We start from the raw sequence: 22,460 nt of genomic DNA, 5'->3' as shown, positions 1-22,460 counted from the left end.
CTTAACCTCCTTCATTTCTGGATAAGGTTTGATAGAATGAGCCCAGGACGCGGTTTCATGAGCCTGGGACAAGTATGCTAACTGAGACAGAAAGTTTTGTGATCTGTATGGTGTTGCTGAGTCTGTTTGCATGTGCAATAGCACTCAAGTACGTCCTGCATATTAGAAGAAACGGAGCAGACGAGCCTTTCAATATTTTAGCTCCCTAGGAGAGAAGGCAACGAGACATCACCACAGTGATTGTCCAAACGTCACCTGGGGTAGAAATAGCAAATATTAAAAGGATATTTTAGCTCCCTAGGAGAGAAGGCAACGAGACATCACCACAGAGTAAGTGATTGTCCAAACGTCACCTGGGGTAGACATAGCTAAAATGGGAAATAAACAGACAAAAACTGTCTTAGGACAAGTGGAAGCAGCAGATATCATACAGGAAAGATGTGGGAAGACAGTCAGAAGACAGATTAGAAGGGTAAGAGAAAAATTGGGAATTTCAGAAGCACTTGTGTTCAGCACAGAATGGGAAAGAATGAGCAAGGAACGAGGTGGAATTATTAAAGATAATAGATGGATTTTTGTAAGTTTGATTGTCTAGACAAAGGAAATTGTTAAGTTGCTGGAAGATTATTTCTTTTTGGCGCAAAGCCAATTTTTTAGAAATCCTTATAACTTTTTGTCTGAACATAATTTTGAAGTTCTGTTTTTATCAAAGTGATATGTTTTGATTGATAATTCTTCGTGCAAAAAATTAGCATTTGGCATTTTGCCAAGTTTTTGTTACAATGTTTGAGAAACAAAAGGAAAAGTTCAAAGCCGCTACTCCAGACTGGAGGACGTTAGAACAACCAAATATTGTGAAACAACGATGTTTAGGAATAGCCATGGATATAAAAGAAAATCATAAGCCTGTCAGAATAGCTGAGGGTTATGATGGGGTAATTCGAACACTGCCATATACTGTGCCCCTAGAGGTCTCATTAGGACCTAAATGTTTTGCATCCAGATTTTTGTATGCCAGAGGTGCCCCAACATGTCTGTTAGGAACTGATGTTCTAAAGAAATTAGAAGCTAATATCAATTTTAGGAAAGATGGCACAGTTATGTTGACTATCCCTGATGATGCAGAATCATTAGAACAATATGTCAGAATTCAGGCTTTTGAGGATTTTACGGAAGAGAAAGAATACACCACAGATCTAGACCTCTCAATGATCCCAGAAACACTGTGGGCACAGGGTGACACTGATGTGGGATTATTGCATATCTCTCCTGTAAAATTATCTGTGCAACCAGGAGCTGTTCTCCCACAGCTCAGACAATACCCTGTGAGTGCCCAACAGGAACTAGCGATTACAAAACAGATAGAGGAATACAGAGAGAAAGGAGTTTTGGTAGAGATACAATCACCTGCTAACACTCCTCTGTATCCAGTCAAGAAGAGAACTCTTGATAAGAGTTCTACACCCAAATATCGTATGGTACATGATCTAAGAGAAATAAACAAGGTTCTAGATCCAATCACCCCAGTTGTACCCAATCCTCATACGTTACTATCACAGATACCAGTCAGTTCTCAAGTGTTTACTGTAATAGATCTTTCAAATGCATTTTTCTCGGTTCCTTTACACCAAGATAGTTGGCATTTGTTTGCATTTACATTTAAGGGCAAACAGTTGGCGTGGACACGCCTTCCACAGGGAATGATACACTCCCCTACTCTTTATTCAAATGCCCTACAAACAGTCCTTCAGAGGTTTGAACCTGAACCACAGGTAGTAATTTTGCAGTATGTGGATGACATACTACTTTGCTGCCCAGATCTAGAAACCGCAGAAAGGTCCACTGTAAGTTTACTATGTTTTCTAGAAAAAGAAGGGTGTAAAGTGAATAGACAAAAGCTACAAGTTTGTCGGATCAAAGTGGTCTTTCTAGGTCATTGCATTTCTCAAGGTAAAAAGCATCTTACACCTCAAAGAACTGAAGCAATAAGACAGATGAATGAGCCTAGAAATCATAAACAGCTACGAGCATTTCTAGGAATAGTGTCTCATTGTAGACAATGGATTATACATGCCAGTCAACTAATGCAACCACTGTATGACTGTGTAAAAAGTGAACCTTATTTGTTGACAAAAGAAGGTCAGATTTCGTTCCAACAATTAAAAGATGCCCTTGTTTCAGCTCCAGCGTTAGGGCTACCAGACTACACCAAACCATTTCAGCTTATGGCTGCAGAAATTGATTCTCATGCTACAGGAGTTCTTACTCAGAAGCATGCAGGGAAACAAAGACCAATTGCATATCTTTCAGCAAGGTTAGATCCAGTAGCTAGGGCAGCGCCAACCTGTGTACGTGTAGTTGTTGCTGTCTCACTATTGTTGGACAAAGCATCAGAAATTGTCCTAGAGTATCCACTCACAGTTCAAACTACACATGATGTTTATGGGATATTAAACCAGGTCCAACCAAAACACATTTCCATGGCCAGACATTTGCGGCTACAGTGTTCTTTGCTGCTCCCCTCTACTATCACATTTGCAAGGCTTCAGACTCTTAATTTAGCAACACTGCTACCTCTCGAGTCTGAAGGGGGGAATAAGGACACTGATCCACACGCAAATTTTTTCCCTACAGACACACATGATTGTACAGAGCTCATTTTACAAGAAACGGTAGGCTTACCCAATGTATCCGAAACACCACTTCAAAATCCAGATTTAGAGCTGTTTATAGATGGTAGTAGGTTTGCAGATGACACAGGTAACTTCCATACAGGGTATGCAGTTGTGTCAGAATCTGAAACTCTCAAAGCAGAACCGCTTCCACCGAAACAGTCTGCACAAGAAGCAGAACTAACAGCATTGATTGAAGCACTAAAAATAGCTGAGAATCAGACAGCTAATATATACACTGATTCTAGGTATGCACATGGTATTGTGTTTGATTTTGGAGTAATCTGGAGAGCTAGAGGTTACATGACAGCGTCAGGACAACCTGTAAAACATGCTTCTCTGATCAAACAGATCTTAGAGGCTGCACAAGAAACAAAAGAAGTAGCAGTAATTAAGGTAGCTGCACATGTGAGACTCGACACTAGGGAATCTAGGGGAAATGATAGGGCTGACAAAGCAGCCAAAGCAGCGGCAGTTAAACCCTTACAACAGGTCCATACTGTAAACCCCACAGAAAATACTGAAGATAGACTAAGACAAGCACAGGAAGATGCAGGAGAAGAGGAGAGGGACAGGTGGAAAAAGGAAGGGGCAGAAGAACAAGCAGGAATTTGGAAGAAAGATGGACTAATATGTCTACCTAGAGCCTGGTACCCGATTGTAGTTGGTGGACTGCACCACCCTACTCATGTGTCTGCAAATGCAATGACACTGCTGGCAAAGCAAGTCTGGTTGGCTCCAGGTTTTGGCAACTATGCAAGAGACTATTGTGCTGCATGCGCTATATGCCTGGCACATAATCCCGGACAGACAATAAAGACCCCTATGAAGCACCACGTCCGACCTCTCTACCCGTTCCAGCGATTACAGATAGACTTTATCCAGCTGCCAAAAAGTAATGGGTATGAGTATGTGCTGGTGTGTGTGGACATGTTCTCAGGGTGGCCAGAGGCCTATCCAGTTCGGAAGGCTTCAGCTAAAAACACTGCTGTAAAGCTAGTTGCCGAACTGATACCCCGTTACGGTCTCCCTGAAGTGATCGAGTCAGATAGGGGTACTCATTTTACTGGAGAAATATTTCAAAATGTACTGAAAATGTTGGGTGTTGAAAGTCAGTTACACACTCCGTATCATCCTCAAAGTTCTGGTAAGGTGGAACGCATGAATGGAACTTTAAAATTAAAAATACAGAAAGCCATGGCTGAAACAGGAAAGCCTTGGACAGAATGCCTTCCACTGGCCCTGTACTCAATACGCAATACCCCAAGGGGTAAGACTAAACTGTCTCCATATGAAATTTTATTTGGCAGGACTGCCAATTTAGGATGTTATTTTCCACAACAACTTGTATTAAATATTGAGTCATTGACTTCTTATGTACAAAATCTTCAGAAACAATTAACTAAGGTGCATGCACAAGTTTTTGCTTCCCTTCCAGATCCTGACAACACTGAAGGAAGTCACAAGTTGGAACCAGGTGATCAAGTCTATGTAAAAAGACACACCAGAAAGGCTCTTGAACCAAGATTTGACGGACCCTTCCAAGTCCTGTTGACAACACCTACATCAGTCAAGCTTGAAGGAAAGGCATCATGGATACATGCAAGCCATTGCAAAAGAGCAGTATAAAACTCATGATATTGATGTTAATAGTATTAACCACAACGAAGGCATGGGAAAGACTAAATTCTCTAACCCCTTTGAACAATAGATTCGTACAACATCATAGAAAATTAGTGCATGATTTGTTAAATAATATGCAACCTTTGGCAGATTGTTGGATCTGTACCCATTCACCAGTATCAGCTACAAGTATACCTTTTCTAGCAGTTCCCGTGTCAGCAGAAGAAATATTCGCTTGGCCTGATTGTTCAGACAAACTGGCCAACAACCAAACTGGTAATACTAGGCTGTGGAATACTACAATCGCCATACCAATTGTGGGATGGGTAGAATTTCCTTGGTGGCAGGGTAATCTCTCAGGGAGTAATACACATCTACAATATTTAGCATTCAGGGGAGGAAAATGGGTACCTAGAGATAAGACTAGATTAACTGATTTAGGACAGGTCCCCACAGAAAATCTACAGCTCAGTTTCAGTACAACCGTCCCTTCCTCTGATGCTTTTAAACCTGTAGTATTGGAAAGATACATACATAATAGAAAATGGGAACATTCTGAGTTGTTCCCCCAAGGTGATGCAAACAGTTGTACAAGTAAGCCAGGGAACCTGATTTGTAATGAATCCGATGAGTATGTCAAAGGAATGCCTGTATGTGGGAATCCCGCAGCCGGGTACTGTAGTCCTTTGGGACAAAAACCCTCTTGGTGTATGCTTCAGAATGTATCTAGTTTTGTGGATTTGGCTCATAGATTGGTATTACAGCACTCAGCTTTATGGGATCTGCCTGAAGGTACATTTTGGATATGCGGAGAAGGAGCATATAAATGGCTTCCCGTAGGTATAAAGGGTACTTGTACATTAGGACGCCTAACCCCGGCTACTTTCATAATTTCAAATAAACAAGTGAATATGCAAGCCGTGCCCAAGCACACACTGTATAAAAGAGCTGCAGACAATTCACCACGTCCTTCGGGAAGGCCACATATAGTACAGATGGGAATTTCTAACAAAATTGCTAGTACCATTTTTATTTATCCTATGTTAACACAAATGTGGGATAAATTAGTTAGAGCCACGGATTATCTAGATGATCAAATTTGGGATATATTGGATATACTAAACACTAGTATAGCTGTACAGAATCAGCTTATAATAGTCATCAACCAACATACTCTGGTATTGGATTACCTAACTGCCTCACAAGGGGGTATGTGTCAAATCATTGGACCCACCTGCTGTCATTATATAGACCCGAATAGTATTATGAGTATGACATTTAAATTAAAAGACGTACAACGGCTCAGAGATCAGTATGACAAAGACAATGACCAGAACAAGGATAGCTGGTGGTCTGATACCTTCTCATTTCTTAACCCAGCCAACTGGTTCAGAGGGATCAGTGGGTGGATTGCTGGGATTATGCAGAGCATAATACATATAGCTATAATTATTGTAATTATATATGTATTATTCAAGATTGTGCTCAAGGGTATCTCAGTATGCACAGATAAATTTTGTGTAATAGATGCAAGAGTATAAATTTTCTTCTTTATTCTTATGTTATCCTCTAGTGATTCTAATTAATATTACCGTACTAATTTTTGTTTTTATATTTTAGTATACTGCTAAAGAAGAAAATAATTTGCGATAGAAGAATTACTACTAGATTTGATTCTCTTATTAAAATATAAGCGTATATATGTGTAATACCAAAAATAAAGGCTTTGTCTTTGGCCCTGTGGTAATATATAAAAAGAATATGTCAAAGGGGGGAATTGTAGAGATCAGACTGAACCAAAGAATCCATTTTGTCTTCCTCCTGAGAAATCTGATAGATACAGCAAGAAGTATATTTCTGCAAACTTGACATCTTCTTTGTTTTGTTAGTAATCACGCGCGCATTCCTCCTTGAAATTGTAGCTTTTTTATCCACATACCAAATAATTGTAACTCTACACTAGAATAGACTTGCTTTGTAAGTGATTATGAAATATGAGCGCTTGTGCGCATGTCTGAAAAATGTCTAAACTTTTTATCTATATAAAGAAGGGATCGTGCCCAGTGAGGAGAGGCGTGCTCTGAGGCCATCCCTATGTATGAACACACAACCTTTGTGCTGCGTGTCATTTATTTGGATCCCATCCAGGAAGCCAGGGACGGAGAGGACTCAACAGGGTTCATTTAAGTATAAACACAAGGTAGATATATGACCCGCTTAAGTAGCAATCCGTCTCTCCATCTCTGCTAGGCGCTGCGCTTACAAAACGCACCGGCGTGTAGCCCCTTTGTCACACATCCCGAATACATAACTTTTATATCTCTGTCTCCACCTGAGGTCGAATTATTCATCATGAATAACTCTCGCACAACTTAGAAGACGCATGGCTGCAAACAAAAACATTCCTGAGGGAGGGGGGAAAGAGTGGCTTAGAATTTCACCGTTCAAACAGGCAGAGTGAAGAAGGGGGTCAGAGGGCCCACAGCGTGTGTGTATGCGACAGGGCTTTGTTTTTGTATCAGCGAATGCAGTGGGGGAAGAAAGAGGGGGGGTGTCAAATCTGCAGCGTGTTTGTGTGCCATGGAACCTTCTGGAACTCAAATCATAATATGGCATATTTATAATATCACGACAACACCTACATGCAATACTGCTATATCTACACCCCCAAGTGATAATGCCTCTACTCACCTACATGTAATACCGCTATATCTACACCCCCAAGAGATAATGCCTCTACTCACCTACATGTAATACCGCTATATCTACACCCCCAAGATATAATGCCTCTATACACCTACATGTAATACTGCTATATTGACACCTACATATAATACTGCTATGTTGTCACCCCGACATATAATACTTCGATACACCTCCAAGAAATAGCGCTATATCGACACCCCAAGATATAATGCCTCTACTTACCTACGTGTAATACAGCTATATCTACAACCCCAAGATATAATGCCTCTATACACTTACATGTACTACCACTATATCTACACCCCCAAGATATAATGCCTCTACTCACCTACATGTAATACCGCTACATCTACACCCCCATATATAATGCCTCTACTAATCTACATGTAATACCGCTATATCTACAACCCTAAGATAAAATGCCTCTATACACCTACATGTGATACCGCTATATCTACACCCCCACGATATAATGCCTCTACTCACCTACATGTAATACTGCTATATCTGCACCCTGACTTATAATGCCTCTATAAACCTCCTACATGTAATACCGCTATATCTACACCCTGACTTATAATGCCTCTTTAAACTTCCCACATGCAATACCGCTATAGCTACACCCCAAACACATAATGCCTCTATAAACCTCCTACATGTAATACCGCTATATCGACACCCCGACATATAATTCTTCTACATCCACAACCCAACGTCTCTATATCTACAGATTATACCTCTTGTTTTTCTGAATAGTCGACTTGTTTGGACTTGTTCCCATGTTGAATGCTTGGCTTTTTGGGTCCAATTCTTCCTTTTCTGGACAGAATTCTCCGAACAGTACATGGTTGTAGCTGGATCCCACTGGTTGCTGCCAGTTCTGAGCTGATGGCACTGCTCGACATCTTCTGATTTAGAAGGGGAGTAAACATGGTATGATATGTAGTGCCTTTTGGTCTCCAAACATGGTGTTTACTACGGCATCCAAAGAGTTCAATTTTGGTCTCATCTGACAAGACCATATTCTCCCAGGATTTCACAGGCTTCTCTAAATGTTGTGAACCATACTGTAAACGTGCTTGAACATGCATTTTATTTAGCAATGGAGTCTTGAGTGATGAGTGTGCATACAGACCATGGTGATTGAGTGTATTACTAATCGTTTTCTTTGAAACTATTGTTCCTGCTGATTCCAGGTCTTTCTGTAACTCTCCACAGGTGGTCCTTGGCTCTTGGACAACTTTTCTGATCATAGTTTTCACTCCTTTGTCTGAAATCTTGCGAGGAGCCCCTGGTCGTGGCCGGTTTATGGTGAAATGATGTTCTTTCCACTTCCGGATGATGGCCCCAACGGTGCTCACTGAAACCTTCAGAAGTTTAGAAATTTTTCTGTAACCAATGCCATCAGTATGTTTTGCAACAATAAGTTTGCGAAGGTCTTGAGACAGTTCACTGGTTTTACCCATCATGAGATGTTTCTTTCCCTGTGTAGATTGGATGTGTTGTTACTGACATCTGGGGAGAATTTCATATCAATAGCATCTTTACCAATATATTTACTTATAAAACTGGTGACGTGTTCATTACTTATTTCTCCTGCTAAATGTAAAGTAATGGATATTTGTATATACACTACATATGTGTGTAATGTAGGGTTGTGTGTAATATATATACTGTATATGTATAGTGTAGCTCTACACCGTACATGTGTGTAATGTAGTGCTGTGTGTAATATACTGTATATGTATAGTGTAGCTGTACACTGTACATGTGTGTAATGTAGAACTGTGTGTAATATACTGTGTATGTATAGTGTAGCTGTACACTGTACATGTGAGTAATGTAGGGCTATCTGTAATATATACTGTATATGTATAGTGTAGCTCTACACTGTACATGTGTGTAATGTAGAGCTGGGTGTAATATATATACTGTATATGTATAGTGTAGCTCTACACCATACACGTGTGTAATGTAGGGCTGTGTATAATATATACTGTATATGTATAGTGTAGCTCTACACTGTACATGTGTGTAATGTAGGGCTGTGTGTAATATACAGGGGCTGACTGGCCCAGGTGGCAAAGAGGCAAATGCCCCCCGGGCCTCTCCCCCAGCAGCTGTTCAGGGCCGGCTGCCTGGTGGTGGCTACAGCCACACAGCAAATTGTGCGCAGCCATGTCTGCTTTACTGTGACGTGGCTGGCAGCAGACACAGCCACATCACAGTTAGCACACACGTCTGCGCTGGGGCCAGGAGCTATGCTTGGCTGTCACCTTGACGGCTGCGCAGCTACTGCTCCCTTCATGTTCTCTATACTTCCAGGTTAGCTGTTGGACATGCGCGATGGCGTCCTCACGCACACGCCGACATGACCCGGATGCTAGGAGCAGAGAGGCACTGCATGGGAGCGACTGGTGAGGTAAGTATGAAGAACTTTTTTGTTTTCTTTATAAAATAAATTTAATGGTGGGTAACTGCAAGTTATGAAGTGGGGGGTGTAAGGAGGCTGCACATGATAGAATTTGTGGGTTAAAGGAGACTGCACATGATGGAGTGAGGGGGTAAGTGGGGCTGCACATGAAGGTTGAGTGGGGCTGTACATGGAGTGGGGCTGCACATGATGAAGGGGAGTGGGGCTGCACATGATAGTTTAGTGGATAAAGGAGACTGCACATGATGAAGTGGGGAGAGTGGGGCTGTACATGATGGAATGGGGCAGCACATGAAGGGGGATTGTGCATGATGAAGGGGGAGTGGGGCTGCACATGAAGTGGGGGGTAAGGGGGACTGCACATGATGAAGTGGGGGGTAAGGGGGACTGCACATGAAGTGGGGGTAATGGGGACTGCACATGATAAAGTGGAGTGTAAGATGGACTGCACATGAAGTGGGGGGTAAGGGTGACTGCACATAATGAAGTGGGGGGTAGGGTTGAGCGAAACGGGTCGGCAATTTTCAGAAGTCGCCGACTTTTGGCAAAGTCGGGTTTCATGAAACCCGACCCGACCCCTGTGTGGGGTCGGCCATGAAGTCGGCGATCTTCTGAATCTGGAATCGGAATTCCAATACCGATTCCCGATATGTTTAAGATATCGGGAATTGGTATCGGAATTCAGATTTAAGTGTAAAATAAAGAATTAAAATAAAAAATATCGCTATACTTACCCCCTGACGGGCCCTGGTACTAACCGGGAACCTTCCTTCCTTAGAATCAGCCTTCCAGGACCTTGCGGTGACGTCGCGGTGACGTCACGGCTTGTGATTGGTGCGCGGCCGCCCATGTGACCGCTCGCGCGACCAATCACAAGCCGCGACGTCACCGGAGGTCCTGGAAGGGCTGATTCTTAGGAAGGAAGGCTGCCGGAAAGAAGCAGGGCGTGTCCGAGAGTGAGTATATACCTAATAGGAATATACTCACCCTCGGCTTCGTTCCGGCAGCCTTCCTTCCTAAGAATCAGCCCTTCCAGGACCTCCGGTGACGTCACGGCTTGTGATTCGTCGCGCGAGCGGTCAAATGGGCGGCCACCCACCAATCACCAGCCGCGACGTCACCGCGACGTCACCGCAAGGTCCTGGAAGGCTGATTCTAAGGAAGGAATGTTCCCGGTTAGTACCAGGGCCCGTCAGAGGGTAAGTATAGCGATATTTTTTATTTTAATTCTTTATTTTACACTTAAATATGGATCCCAGGGCCTGAAGGAGAGTTTCCTCTCCTTCAGACCCTGGGAACCATTGGAAACCCAATGCACTGCATTGGGTTTCGAGTTTCGGCCGACCCGACCCCGACTTTTTTATAGGATCGGCCGATTTCACTCGACCCGACTTTTGAAAAAGTCGGGTTTCGTGAAACCCGACCCGATCCTATAAAAGTAAAGGTCGCTCAACCCTAGTGGGGGGTAAGGGGACTGCACATGATGAAGTGGGCGGTAAGGGGACTGCACATGATGAAGTGGGAGAAGGGGACTGCAGGACTGCACATGATGAAGTGTGTCTGATGTGGGACTGCTCATGATGAAATGGAAGGGGGATAGGGGGCTGCAAATGATGAAGGGTCACTGCAGATGAAGTGAGGGGGTAATCGGGGACTGCAATGAATGAAGTAAGGGGACCTCAAATTAAAGTGGGGGGACTGCAAAATTATAAATTCAGTGTGAGGGACAGGGGACAGCAATTTAATTGAAGGTGGGGAGAGCAAATGATCAATTGAAGAGGGTGGGGAGAGCAAATGATGATCTAGGGGAAGAACAAATAATGAATTTTAAGGGTGGGGAAGTAAATGATGTATTGAATGTGGGGTAGAGCAGTTGATAATGAATAGAGGGTGAGAGAGAAAGACATGACAATGAATTGGGGTGGGAGGGGCATGTAACTATAATGAATCGGGGTTAGGGTTAGAGTGGTACATAGTGCAGGGCGTTGAGGATGAAGTGACTGGTAATGCATTGGGGGAAAGAGTACAGGTGCTAATTAATTTATATATTAAATGGGGAAAGTGGCTATTTATAGTTAGTGGGTGCACAGTGGTGGATTATAATTTATATTTGGAATGGTCAGTTAATAATAATAATTATAATAATTTTATTTCTATAGTGCCAACACTTTACATTTTAGAGGGGACTTGTACAGACAATGGACATTAAGCATAACAATAAACACATAGATCAACAGATACCAAAAGGAATGAGGGCCCTGCTCGCAAGCTTACAATCTATGAGGTTGCATAATAACCAATTATATATTTTGTGGGTGCACCTCTGTATTCAGATGTCTAGTGTACATCATGTTTCAAATTATTATGCAAATTGGATTTAAGTGTCATAAAGATTTAATTGTTTTTTTTTTTCAAATAAACTCATGGATGGTATTGTGTCTCAGGGCTCAATGGATCACTGAAATCAATCTTAAACACATGTGATCATTAGTTTTCCAGGTGATTCTAATTAAAGAAAAACTACTTAAAAATTATGTTCCACATTATAAAGCAGACCACAGGTTTCAAGCAAAATGGGAAATAAAAAGGATCTCTCTGCTGCTGAAAAGCATTAAATAGTGCAATGCCTTGGTCAAAGTATGAAAACATTAGATATTTCACGAAAATTTAAGAGTGATCATCATACTGTGAAGAGATTTGTGACTGAAACAGAGCACAGACAGAGTTCATGCCGATAAAGGCATAATGAGGAAGGTTTCTGCCAGACAAATTCATTGGATAAAGAGAGCAGCTGCCAAAATACCATTGCAAAGCAGCAAACAGTTATTTGAAGCTGCTGGTGCCTCTGGAGTCCTTCGAACCTCAAGGTGTAGTATCCTTCAAAGGCTTGCTGTGGTGCATAAACCTACTATTCGGCCACCCCTAAACAGTGTTCACAAGCCGAAACGGTTGCAGTGGGCCCAGACACACATGAAGACTGATTTCCAAACAGTCTTGTTTACTGATGAGTGTCGAGCAACCCTGGGTGGTCCAGATGGATGGAGTAGCGGATGGTTGGTGGATGGCCACCATGTCCCAACAAGGCTGCAACGTCAGCAAGGAGATGGAGGAGTCATGTTTTGGGCTGGAATCATGGGGAAACAGCTGGAAGGGCCCTTTAAGGTACCTGAAGGTTTGAAAATGACCTCGGCAAAGTATATAGAGTTTCTGACTGACAACTTTCTCCCATGGTATAAAAATCATCTTCATGCATGTCAATGCACCATCTCATGCTGAAAAGAATAACTCTGAGTCATTGGCTGCTATGGGCATAAAAGGAGATAAACTCATGGTATTGCCACCATCTTCCCCTGACCTCAACCCTATACAGAACCTTTGGAGTATCATCAAGCAAAAGATCTATGAGGGTGAGAGGCAGTTCACATCAAAACAGCAGCTCTGGGAGGTGATTCTGACTTCATGCAAAGAAATACAAGCAGAAACTCTCCAAATACTCACAAGTTCAATGGAGGCGAGAATTGTGAAGGTGATAACAAAGAAGGGTTTCTATGGTAACATGTGACTTGGCCTGTTAGGATGTTTTGGAGTTAAATAGCTTTTTTGTTCAGTGAATGTGACCTCCTAATGCTGCATATTCCACCAAATGAGCATTTTCAGTTCTTTAAAACAGATCAAATGTTTAGAAATGTTACTGTGCCTAATAATTTGGAACAGTGCATTTTGAGTTTTTATTCATTTTGGAGATTATACTGTTATCATTGGGAGGTTTCTCCAATAAAATTCGATGTATACTCTAACGGGTGATGACTTTTATTAGACTGACTGTCATTTGCACCGACCATTTAGGAAAATCTGAGAAAAATATAATTTGCATAATAATTTGGAACATGGTGTAGAAGAAAGGGAAAAAGTGGGGAATGTGGTCTGGAAGCCGTGCTCTAGGTAACTGTGTTATTTTATGCAGAGACGAGTCCTGGCTGGAAGAAGTGATGGCAGTCTGTGCTGGATGAAAATGAAAAGCAAAGATCAAGGACTTCAGCTAGAGACGTCACTAGTGAGTCAGTGTATTACCTGTACACTGACACTATACACTGTATACTATGTACAAAGCTCCTATGTATAATGTCACTGGCAGTGGTGATCACTGTATTACCTGTACACTGACACCTTATACAGATCTCCTGTGTATAATGTCACCAGTGATCACTGTAATATCTTTACACTGACCGTAAATACAGAGTTCCTGTATACAATAGCACTTAGTGTTGTGCTTTTTTAAAATTAATGATCAGTATTGTAGTATACAAGTAGTAAAAGTTGTACACTCCCTGACAGAAGTAATGTCGCTTATCCATGTTCTGTAAATAAAAGCTTATAACCAGAAGTTAAATTCATCCATTGGTTGCATAAATTATTCTTTTGAAAGCTGAAACCTTCCAAAATGTGGTTTAGGTTAAGAAAATAAATTGACATCAATGCAGAAATATTGATCAGTTAATGGACACAGAATGGTCAGATTTTAGCAAGACAAAAGTTTTGTCGCCTGGTCATATAATGCACCCAATCCTAGATTACATCCTCACCTGTGCTCAGTAAATGATCGGTTATTTAGTGTGTGTGTATAAAAAGAAACCCAGCACCCCAGACCTTCATTTGCACTGCAACTTGAGCTCTTGACAACATGCCAAAAATAAACCCTGCGACCAAAGCCTGGATTATCAAGAGGCTGAAGACCAGATCCACTGCAGAGGTGGCGGGCACCTTTAATGTGTCTCAGCGTCAAGTACAAAGAATTAAAAAAAAAGATTTGAAGAGACTGGATGTCACGGGGGTACTGGGTAGACTACAGCTGATTACCCGGACCCCGCAAGACAACTGCTCACGAGGAATGTTTGTTGGTTAGAAAATCCAAAGCAAGCCCCTCTTCCACAGCAGTAGAGCTCCAACAGGTCTGGTCACCTCAAGTCCCTGTGTCAACTAGTTAAATTCACCGCATGTGACACGCCGATCATTAGCAAGGCGCGGGAGCGCCGCTTGTCATAACAGACACTGCGGGTCCACACTACTGGACAGGATCTTCTATAGGCGGACATTTAGATTACAATAGAGCTTATATTGCACCGCTGGGACTTTCCGCCTTCTCTGTGTATCACTATCTTAGCTGGAACAAGCGATTACGTGACAAAGGCTCTGGTTGAGCTGAAACGTTGTATATAAAAAATCGCAGATGCTGTAATATTCTGTTACACTCCCAGTTTATGTATAATAAATTTATACCAGACTTTGCATAAGAAACCTAGAGAGAGTGCAGTGAATTTAACTTTTACTGTTATTCTGGGCCATTGGTCCGTTACACCAGCACCTCACCATATTAAGGCTGAGTGCACACCTAAACCTTTACCTGTGTCAACTAGAACAGTTGTAGGATTCTGTCTCAAAATGGCCTCCATGGTCGAATCAGTGCCCAGAAGCCAGCACTAACAAAAGGCAAATAAAAAACCGTGTGGCATTTGCAAACTCCCACAGCCTGCTAAATAGATGGACGCTGGAAAAGTGGCAGAAGATGGATTTCTCTTCAGTAGAATTACACCACAGCTGCCACAAACACTGCAGGAGACCTACTGGAGCCCATATGGATCCAAAATACACCCAGAAGACAGTTAAATTTGGTGGTTGAAAGATCATGGTCTGGGGTTACATTCAGTATGGGGGTGTGCGAAACATTTGCAAGGTGGAAGGCAATATCAATAGCCTAAAATATCAAGAAGTATTAGCTACCGCTTATATTCCAAATCATAAAAGAGGTCAAATTCTGCAGCAGGATGGTGCTCCATCTCATACATCCATCTCTACAACAAAGTTCCTCCAGGCAAAAAAGATCAAGGTGCTCAAGGACTGGCCAGCCCAGTCACCAGACATGAACATCATTGAGCATGTTTGGGGAAGGATGAAAGAGGAAGCTTGGAAGACAAAACCAAAGAATGTAGATGAGCACCACAACTTCATTCATCAATGTTATGCAACATATATTTGTATTTTAAGTTAATTATTTGTCTGTGGGCAACAAAAATGTTGTCTTGCCAAAATCTGTCCATTCTGTGTCCATTAACTGATCAATATTTCTGCTTTGATAACAATTTATTTTCTTAACCTAAATCACATTTTGGAGGGTTCCAGCTTTCAAAAGAATAACTTATACAACCAATGGATGAATTTAACATCAGGTTATAGCTTTTATTTACATAACATGGATAAGCGACACAACTTCTGTCAGGGAGTGTATGGTGGCATCATTGGTCTTTGTATATAATGTAGTTTCATGTAGAGGTAATGGTGATATTATAATATTATGTATTCTCTGTGTAGTGGTGATAGTACTAGGCACTGTGTAGCTGTATTGTTGTATGTTTGTAAGTAAGCTCCGTTATGGCACCATATCTAAGCAATAAGCTTGGTTCTGGTACTCTATCAATGTAGTAATCTAGATTATGGTACTGTATGTATGTCGTAATCTCAGTTCTGCTCCAGTTTCTATGTAGCAGACTTGGTTCCATGTAGTAGACTTATTAAGCTCGGTTCAGCTCCCTTATCTCTGTAGTAAGCTCGGTTCTGCTCCCATATCTCTGCAGTAAGCTCGGTTCTGCTCCCATATCTCTCTAGTAAGCTTGGTTCTGCTCCCTTCTCTCTCTAGTAAGCTTGGTTCTGATCCCTTTTCTCTGTAGTATGCTAGGTTCTGCTCCCATATCTCTGTAGTAAGTTTGGTTCTGCTCCCATATCTCTGTAGTAAGGTCGATTCTGTTCCCATATCTCTGCAGTAAGCTCGGTTCTGCTCCCATTTCTCTGCACTAAGCTCGGTTCTGCTCCCATATCTCTGTAGTAAGCTTGGTTCTGCTCCCATATCTTTGCACTAAGCTCGGTTCTGCATCCATATCTCTGTAGTAAGCTCGGTTCTGTTCCCATATCTCTGTAGTAAGCTCGTTTCTGCTTCCTTATCTCTGTAGTAAGCTCGTTTCTGCTGCCATATCTCTGTAGTAAGCTCGGTTCTGTTCCCCTATCTCTGTAGTAAGCTTGGTTCTGCTCCCATATCCTTGTTGTTAGCTCGGTTCTGCTCCCATATCTCTGTAGTAAGCTCGGTTCTGCTCCCATATCTTTGCAGTAAGCTCGGTTCGGCTCCCATATCTCTGAATCTAGTAAGTTCAGTTCTGCTCCCATATCTCTATAATAAGCTCTGTTCTGCTCCCATATCTCTGTAGTAAGCTCTGTTCTGCTCACATATCTGTAGTAAGCTCCGTTCTGTTCCCATATCTCTGGAGTAAGCTCGATTCTGCTCCCATATGTATGCAGCAAGCTCCGTTCAGTTCCCATATCTGTGTACCAGCCTGTTTTTAAAGCCTGTTATCTCTGCTACTTTAATGCAGTGGCCAGATATAAGCAGGGAAAAGGAGAGCCACCGCAACATGAGGGCCACTGCCTTGTGATTGCCCCCCAGGCTGAAAATTGCCAGCCAGCCCCTGGTAATATATACTGTATATGTATAGTGTAGCTCTACACTGTACGTGTGTAATGTAGGGCTGTGTGTAATATATACTGTATATGTATAGTGTAGCTCTACACCATACATGTGTGTAATGTAGGGCTGTGTATAATATATACTGAATATGTATAGTGTAGCTGTACACTGTACATGTGTGTAATATATATACTGTAAATGTATAGTATAGCTCTACACTGTACCTGTGTGTAATATAGGGCTGTGTGTAATATATACAGTGCAGACAAAAGGTTTGGAAACACCTTCTCATTTAACCCCTTCATGACCTTTGGATTTTTCGTTTTTTCCGTGTTCGTTTTTCACTCCCCTCCTTCCCAGAGCCATAACTTTTTTATTTTTCCGTCAATTTGGCCATGTGAGGGCTTATTTTTTGCGGGACGAGTTGTACTTTTGAACAACATCATTGGTTTTACCATGCCGTGTACTAGAAAACGGGAAAAAAATTCCAAGTGCGGTGAAATTGCAAAAAAAGTGCAATCCCACACTTGTTTTTTGCTTGGCTTTTTTGCTAGGTTCACTAAATGCTAAAACTGACCTGCCATTATGATTCTCCAGGTCACTACGAGTTCATAGACACCTAACATGACTAGGTCATTTTTTACCTAAGTGGTGAAAAAAAATTCCAAACTTTGATAAAAAAAAAAAAATTGCGCCATTTTCCGATACTCGTAGCGTCTCCATTTTTCATGATCTGGGGTCGGTTGAGGGCTTATTTTCTGCGTGCCGAGCTGGCGTTTTTAATGATTCCAATTCGGTGCAGATACGTTCTTTTGATCGCCCGTTACTGCATTTTAATGCAATGTCGCAGCGACCAAAAAAACGTAATTCTGGCGTTTCGATTTTTTTTCACGTTACGCCGTTTAGCGATCAGGTTAATGCTTTTTTTTTATTGATAGATCGGGCGATTCTGAACGTGGCGACACCAAATATGTGTAGGTTTGATTTTTTAATTGATTTATTTTGATTGGGGCGAAAGGGGGGTGATTTAAACTTTTATATTTTTTTCACTTTTTTTTAACTTTTGCCTTGCTTCAATAGCCTCCATGGGAGGCTAGAAGCAGGCACAGCACGATCGCCTCTGCTACATAGCAGCGATCTGCTGTTCGCTGCTATGTAGTAGAAAATCAGGTGTGCTGTGAGCGCCGACCACAGGGTGGCGCTCACAGCTACCGGCGATCAGTAACCATAGAGGTCTCAAGGACCTCTATGGTTACAATACTGAAGCATCGCCGACCTCCGATCATGTGACGGGGGTCGGCGATGCGCTCATATCCGGCCGGATGCGGTAGTTAAATGCCGCTGTCTGCGTTTGACAGCGGCATTTACCGTAACTAGTTAATAGCGGCGGGTGAATCGCGATTTCACCTGCCGCTATTGCAGGCACATGTCAGCTGTTCAAAACAGCTGACATGTCCCGGCTTTGATGCGGGCTCACCGCGGAGCCCTGCATCAAAGCAGGGGAGCTGACCTCGGACGTACTATCCCGTCCGAGGTCAGTAAGGGGTTAAAGATTTTTCTGTATTTTCATGACTATGAAAATTGTAAATTTACACTGAAGGCATCAAAACTATGAATTAACACGTGTGGAATTATATACTTAACTAAAAAGTGTGAAACAACTGAAATTATATCTTATATTCTAGGTTCTTCAAAGTAGCCACCTTTTGCTTTGATAACTGCTTTGCACACTCTTGGCATTCTCTTGATGAGCTTGAAGAGGTAGTCATCGGAAATGGTTTTCACTTCACAGGTGTGCCCTGTCAGGTTTAACCCCTTCCCGACCCATGACGCCACGTAGGCGTCATGAAAACCTGGGCCAATCCGACCCATGACGCCTATGTGGCGTCATGGAATGATCGCGTCCCTGCAGAGCGGGTGAAAGGGTTAACTCCAATTTCACCCGATCTGCAGGGACAGGGGGAGTGGTACTTCAGCCCAGGGGGGGTGGCTTCACCCCCCCGTGGCTACGATCGCTCCGATTGGCTGTTGAAAGTGAAACTGCCAATCAGAGCGATTTGTAATATTTCACCTAAAAAACTGGTGAAATATTACAATCCAGCCATGGCCGATGCTGGAAACACTGATGTGACCCCCCTCCCACCCCACCGATCGCCCCCCAAAGCCACCGATCTGTGGTCCGCTCCCCTCCGTCTTGTGCTCCGCTCCCCCGTCCTCCTGTCCGCTCCCCCCGTGCTCCTATGCCACCCCCCCGTGCCCCGATCTCCACCCCCTTGTACTTACCGAGGCTCCCGGTGTCCATCCGTCTTCTCCATGGGCGCCGCCATCTTCCAAAATGGTGGGCGCATGCGCAGTGCGCCCGCCGAATCTGCCGGCCGGCAGATTCGTTCCAGGTATAGTTTGATCACTGTGATATAACCTATCACAGTGATCAAAATAAAAAAAATAGTAAATGACCCCCCCCCCTTTATCACCCCCATAGGTAGGGACAATAATAAAAAAAAGAAAATATATTTTTTTCTTTTTCCACTAGGGTTAGGGTTAGAACTAGGGTTAGAACTAGGGGTAGGGTTAGGGGTAGGGTTAGGGCATGTGCACACAGTGCGGATTTGGCTGCGGATCTGCAGCGGATTGGCCGCGGATCCGCAGCGGATTGGCCGCTGCGAATTCGCAGCAGTTTTCCATCAGGTTTACAGTACCATGTACACCTATGGAAAACCAAATCCGCTGTGCCCATGGTGCGGAAAATTCCGTGCGGAAACTCTGCGTTGTATTTTCTGCAGCATGTCAATTCTTTGTGCGGATTCCGCAGCGTTTTACACTTGTTCCTCAATAGGAATCCGCAGGTGAAATCCCCACAAAAAAACACTGTAAATCCGCTGTAAATCCGCAGGTAAAACGCAGTGCCTTTTACCTGCAGATTTTTCAAAAATCGTGCGGAAAAATCTCACGAATCCGCAACGTGGGCACAGCCTTAGGGTTAGGGTTGGAATTAGAGTTAGAATTAGGGCTAGGGTTGGAAATAGGGTTAAGATTAGGCTTGTGGTTAGGGTTACGGATAGTGTTAGGAGTGTGTTGGGGTTACAGTTGTGGTTAGGGTTGGGATTAGGGTTAGGATTAGGGTCGGGATTAGGGTTACGGGTGTGTTGGGGTTAGGGTTGTGGTTAGGGGTGTGTTGGGGTTAGTGTTGTGATTAGGGTTATGGCTACAGTTGGGATTAGGGTTAGGGGTGTGTTGGGGTTAGTGCTGAAGTTAGAATTGAGGGGTTTCCACTGTTTAGGCACATCAGGGGTCTCCAAACGCAACATGGCACCACCATTGATTCCAGCCAATCTTGCGTTCAAAAAGTCAAATGGTGCTCCCTCCCTTCCAAGCCCCGACGTGCGCCCAAACAGTGGTTTACCCCCACATATGGGGTACCAGCGTACTCAGGACAAACTGGGCAACAACTGTTGGGGTCCAATTTCCCGTTACCCTTGCAAAAATAAAAATTTTGTTTTACACATTGCAAATCCCTACTGCGCACAAGCGATAAAATGATCATAGGCGTGCACGCCCCTAACCCCTATGTCATCACTCTGCCCACACTCCTTCATTGGCTGGAAAAATGGCGCTAAACGCGTCATACGAAACGCGACTTTGGCGCCAAGATCGCGTACCGCATGGCCGACCCCACACAGGGATCGGGTCGGGTTTCATGAGACGCCGACTTTGCCAAAAGTCGACGACTTATGAAAATGAACGATCCGTTTCGCTCAACCCTACAAAACGTCACTACTTCCCTTCCGAGCCCCGGCATGTGCCCAAACAGTGGTTTACCCCCACATATGGGGTATCAGCATACTCAGGAGAAACTGGTCAACAACTTTTGGGGTCAAATTTCTCCTGTTACCCTTGGGAAAATAAAAAAATTCTGGGCTAAAAAAATATTTTTGAGGAAAGGAAACACTTATTATTTTCACGGCTCTGCATTATAAACTTCTGTGAAGCACTTGGGGGTTCAAAGTGCTCACCACACATCTAGATAAGTTCCCTTGGGGGTCTAGTTTCCAAAATGGGGTCACTTGTGGGGAGTTCCTACTGTTTAGGCACATCAGGGGCTCTGCAAATGCAACCTGACGCCCGCAGAGCATTCCATCAAAGTCTGCATTTCAAAACGTCACTACTTCCCTTCCGAACCCCGACGTGTGCCAAAACAGTGGTTTACCCCCACATATGGGGTATCAGCGTACTCAGGAGAAACTGGACAACACCTTTTGGGGTCCAATTTCTCCTGTTACCCTTGGGAAAATAAAAAATTGTGGGCTAAAAAATCATTTTTGAGAAAAGAAAAATTATTTTTTATTTTCATGGCTCTGCGTTATAAACTTCTGTGAAGCACTTGGGGGTTCAAAGTGCTCACCACACATCTAGATTAGTTCCTTGGGAGGTCTAGTTTCCAAAATGGGGTCACTTGTGGGGGAGCTCCCATGTTTAGGCACACAGGGGCTCTCCAAACGCGACATGGTGTCCACTAATGATTGGAGCTAATTTTCCACTCAAAAAGCCAAATGGCGTGCCTTCCCTTCCGAGCCCTGCCGTGTGCCCAAACAGTGGTGTACCCCCACATATGGGGTATCATCGTATTCAGGACAAACTGGACAACAACATTTGGGGTCCAATTTCTCCTATTACCCTTGGGAAAATAAAAAATTCCGGGCCAAAAATCATTTTTGAGGAAAGAAAAAATATTTTTTATTTTCACGGCTCTGCGTTATAAACTTCTGTGAAGCACCTGGGGGTTTTAAGTGCTCACTATGCATCTAGATAAGTTCCTTGGGGGGTCTAGTTTCCAAAATTGGGTCACTTGTGGGGGAGCTCCCATGTTTAGGCACACGGGGGCTCTCCAAACGCGAGATGGTGTCCGCTAAAGATTGGAGCCAATTTTTCATTCAAAAAGTCAAATGGCGCTCCTTCCCTTCCGAGCCCTGCCGTGCGCCCAAACAGTGCTTTACCCCCACATATGAGGTATCAGCGTACTCAGGACAAATTGGACAACAACGTTCGTGGTCCAGTTTCTCCTTTTACCCTTGGGAAAATAAAAAAATTGTTGCTAAAAGATCATTTTTGTGACTAAAAAGTTAAATGTTCATTTTTTACTTCCATGTTGCTTCTGCTGCTGTGAAACACCTGAAGGGTTAATAAACTTCTTGAATGTGGTTTTGAGCACCTTGAGGGGTGCAGTTTTTAGAATGGTGTCACTTTTGGGTATTTTCAGCCATATAGAACCCTCAAAATGACTTCAAATGTGAGGTGGTCCCTAAAAAAATGGTTTTGTAAATTTTGTTGTAAAAATGAGAAATCACTGGTCAAATTTTAACCCTTATAACTTCCTAGCAAAAAAAAAATTTGTTTCCAAAATTGTGCTGATGTAAAGTAGACATGTGGGAAATGTTATTTATTAACTATTTTGTGTCACATAACTCTCTGGTTTAACAGAATAAAAATTCAAAATGTGAAAATTGCGAAATTTTCC

General features: G+C 42.9%; 2 protein-coding genes across 6 annotated transcripts in view; both read right to left on the bottom strand.

Annotated features, from left to right (window-relative positions):
- LOC143767833 (farnesyl pyrophosphate synthase-like) overlaps positions 1-22,460 on the bottom strand; it is a 456,633-nt gene that overhangs the window by 411,000 nt on the left and 23,173 nt on the right. The window lies entirely within an intron of this gene.
- LOC143767802 (farnesyl pyrophosphate synthase-like) overlaps positions 1-22,460 on the bottom strand; it is a 65,781-nt gene that overhangs the window by 20,162 nt on the left and 23,159 nt on the right. For 2 of the 5 annotated variants that reach the window (XM_077256325.1, XM_077256338.1), the window contains exon 2: positions 7,739-8,485. The exons of 1 other annotated variant lie outside the window; for it this stretch is intronic. In XM_077256325.1, the coding sequence (XP_077112440.1) occupies positions 7,739-8,470 (732 nt within the window). In that variant the 5' untranslated portion in view covers positions 8,471-8,485. Of the gene's footprint in view, positions 1-7,738; positions 8,517-22,460 lie in introns of all 5 variants that reach the window. 2 more of the 5 variants (XM_077256341.1, XM_077256332.1) reach the window with 2 other exon arrangements.

Source organism: Ranitomeya variabilis, chromosome 1 (assembly GCF_051348905.1).
Source record: "Ranitomeya variabilis isolate aRanVar5 chromosome 1, aRanVar5.hap1, whole genome shotgun sequence".
Taxonomy (NCBI): Eukaryota; Metazoa; Chordata; class Amphibia; order Anura; family Dendrobatidae; genus Ranitomeya; species Ranitomeya variabilis.
Note: the sequence above shows the minus strand (reverse complement) of the source record. Positions and strands in the feature narration are given on the sequence as shown.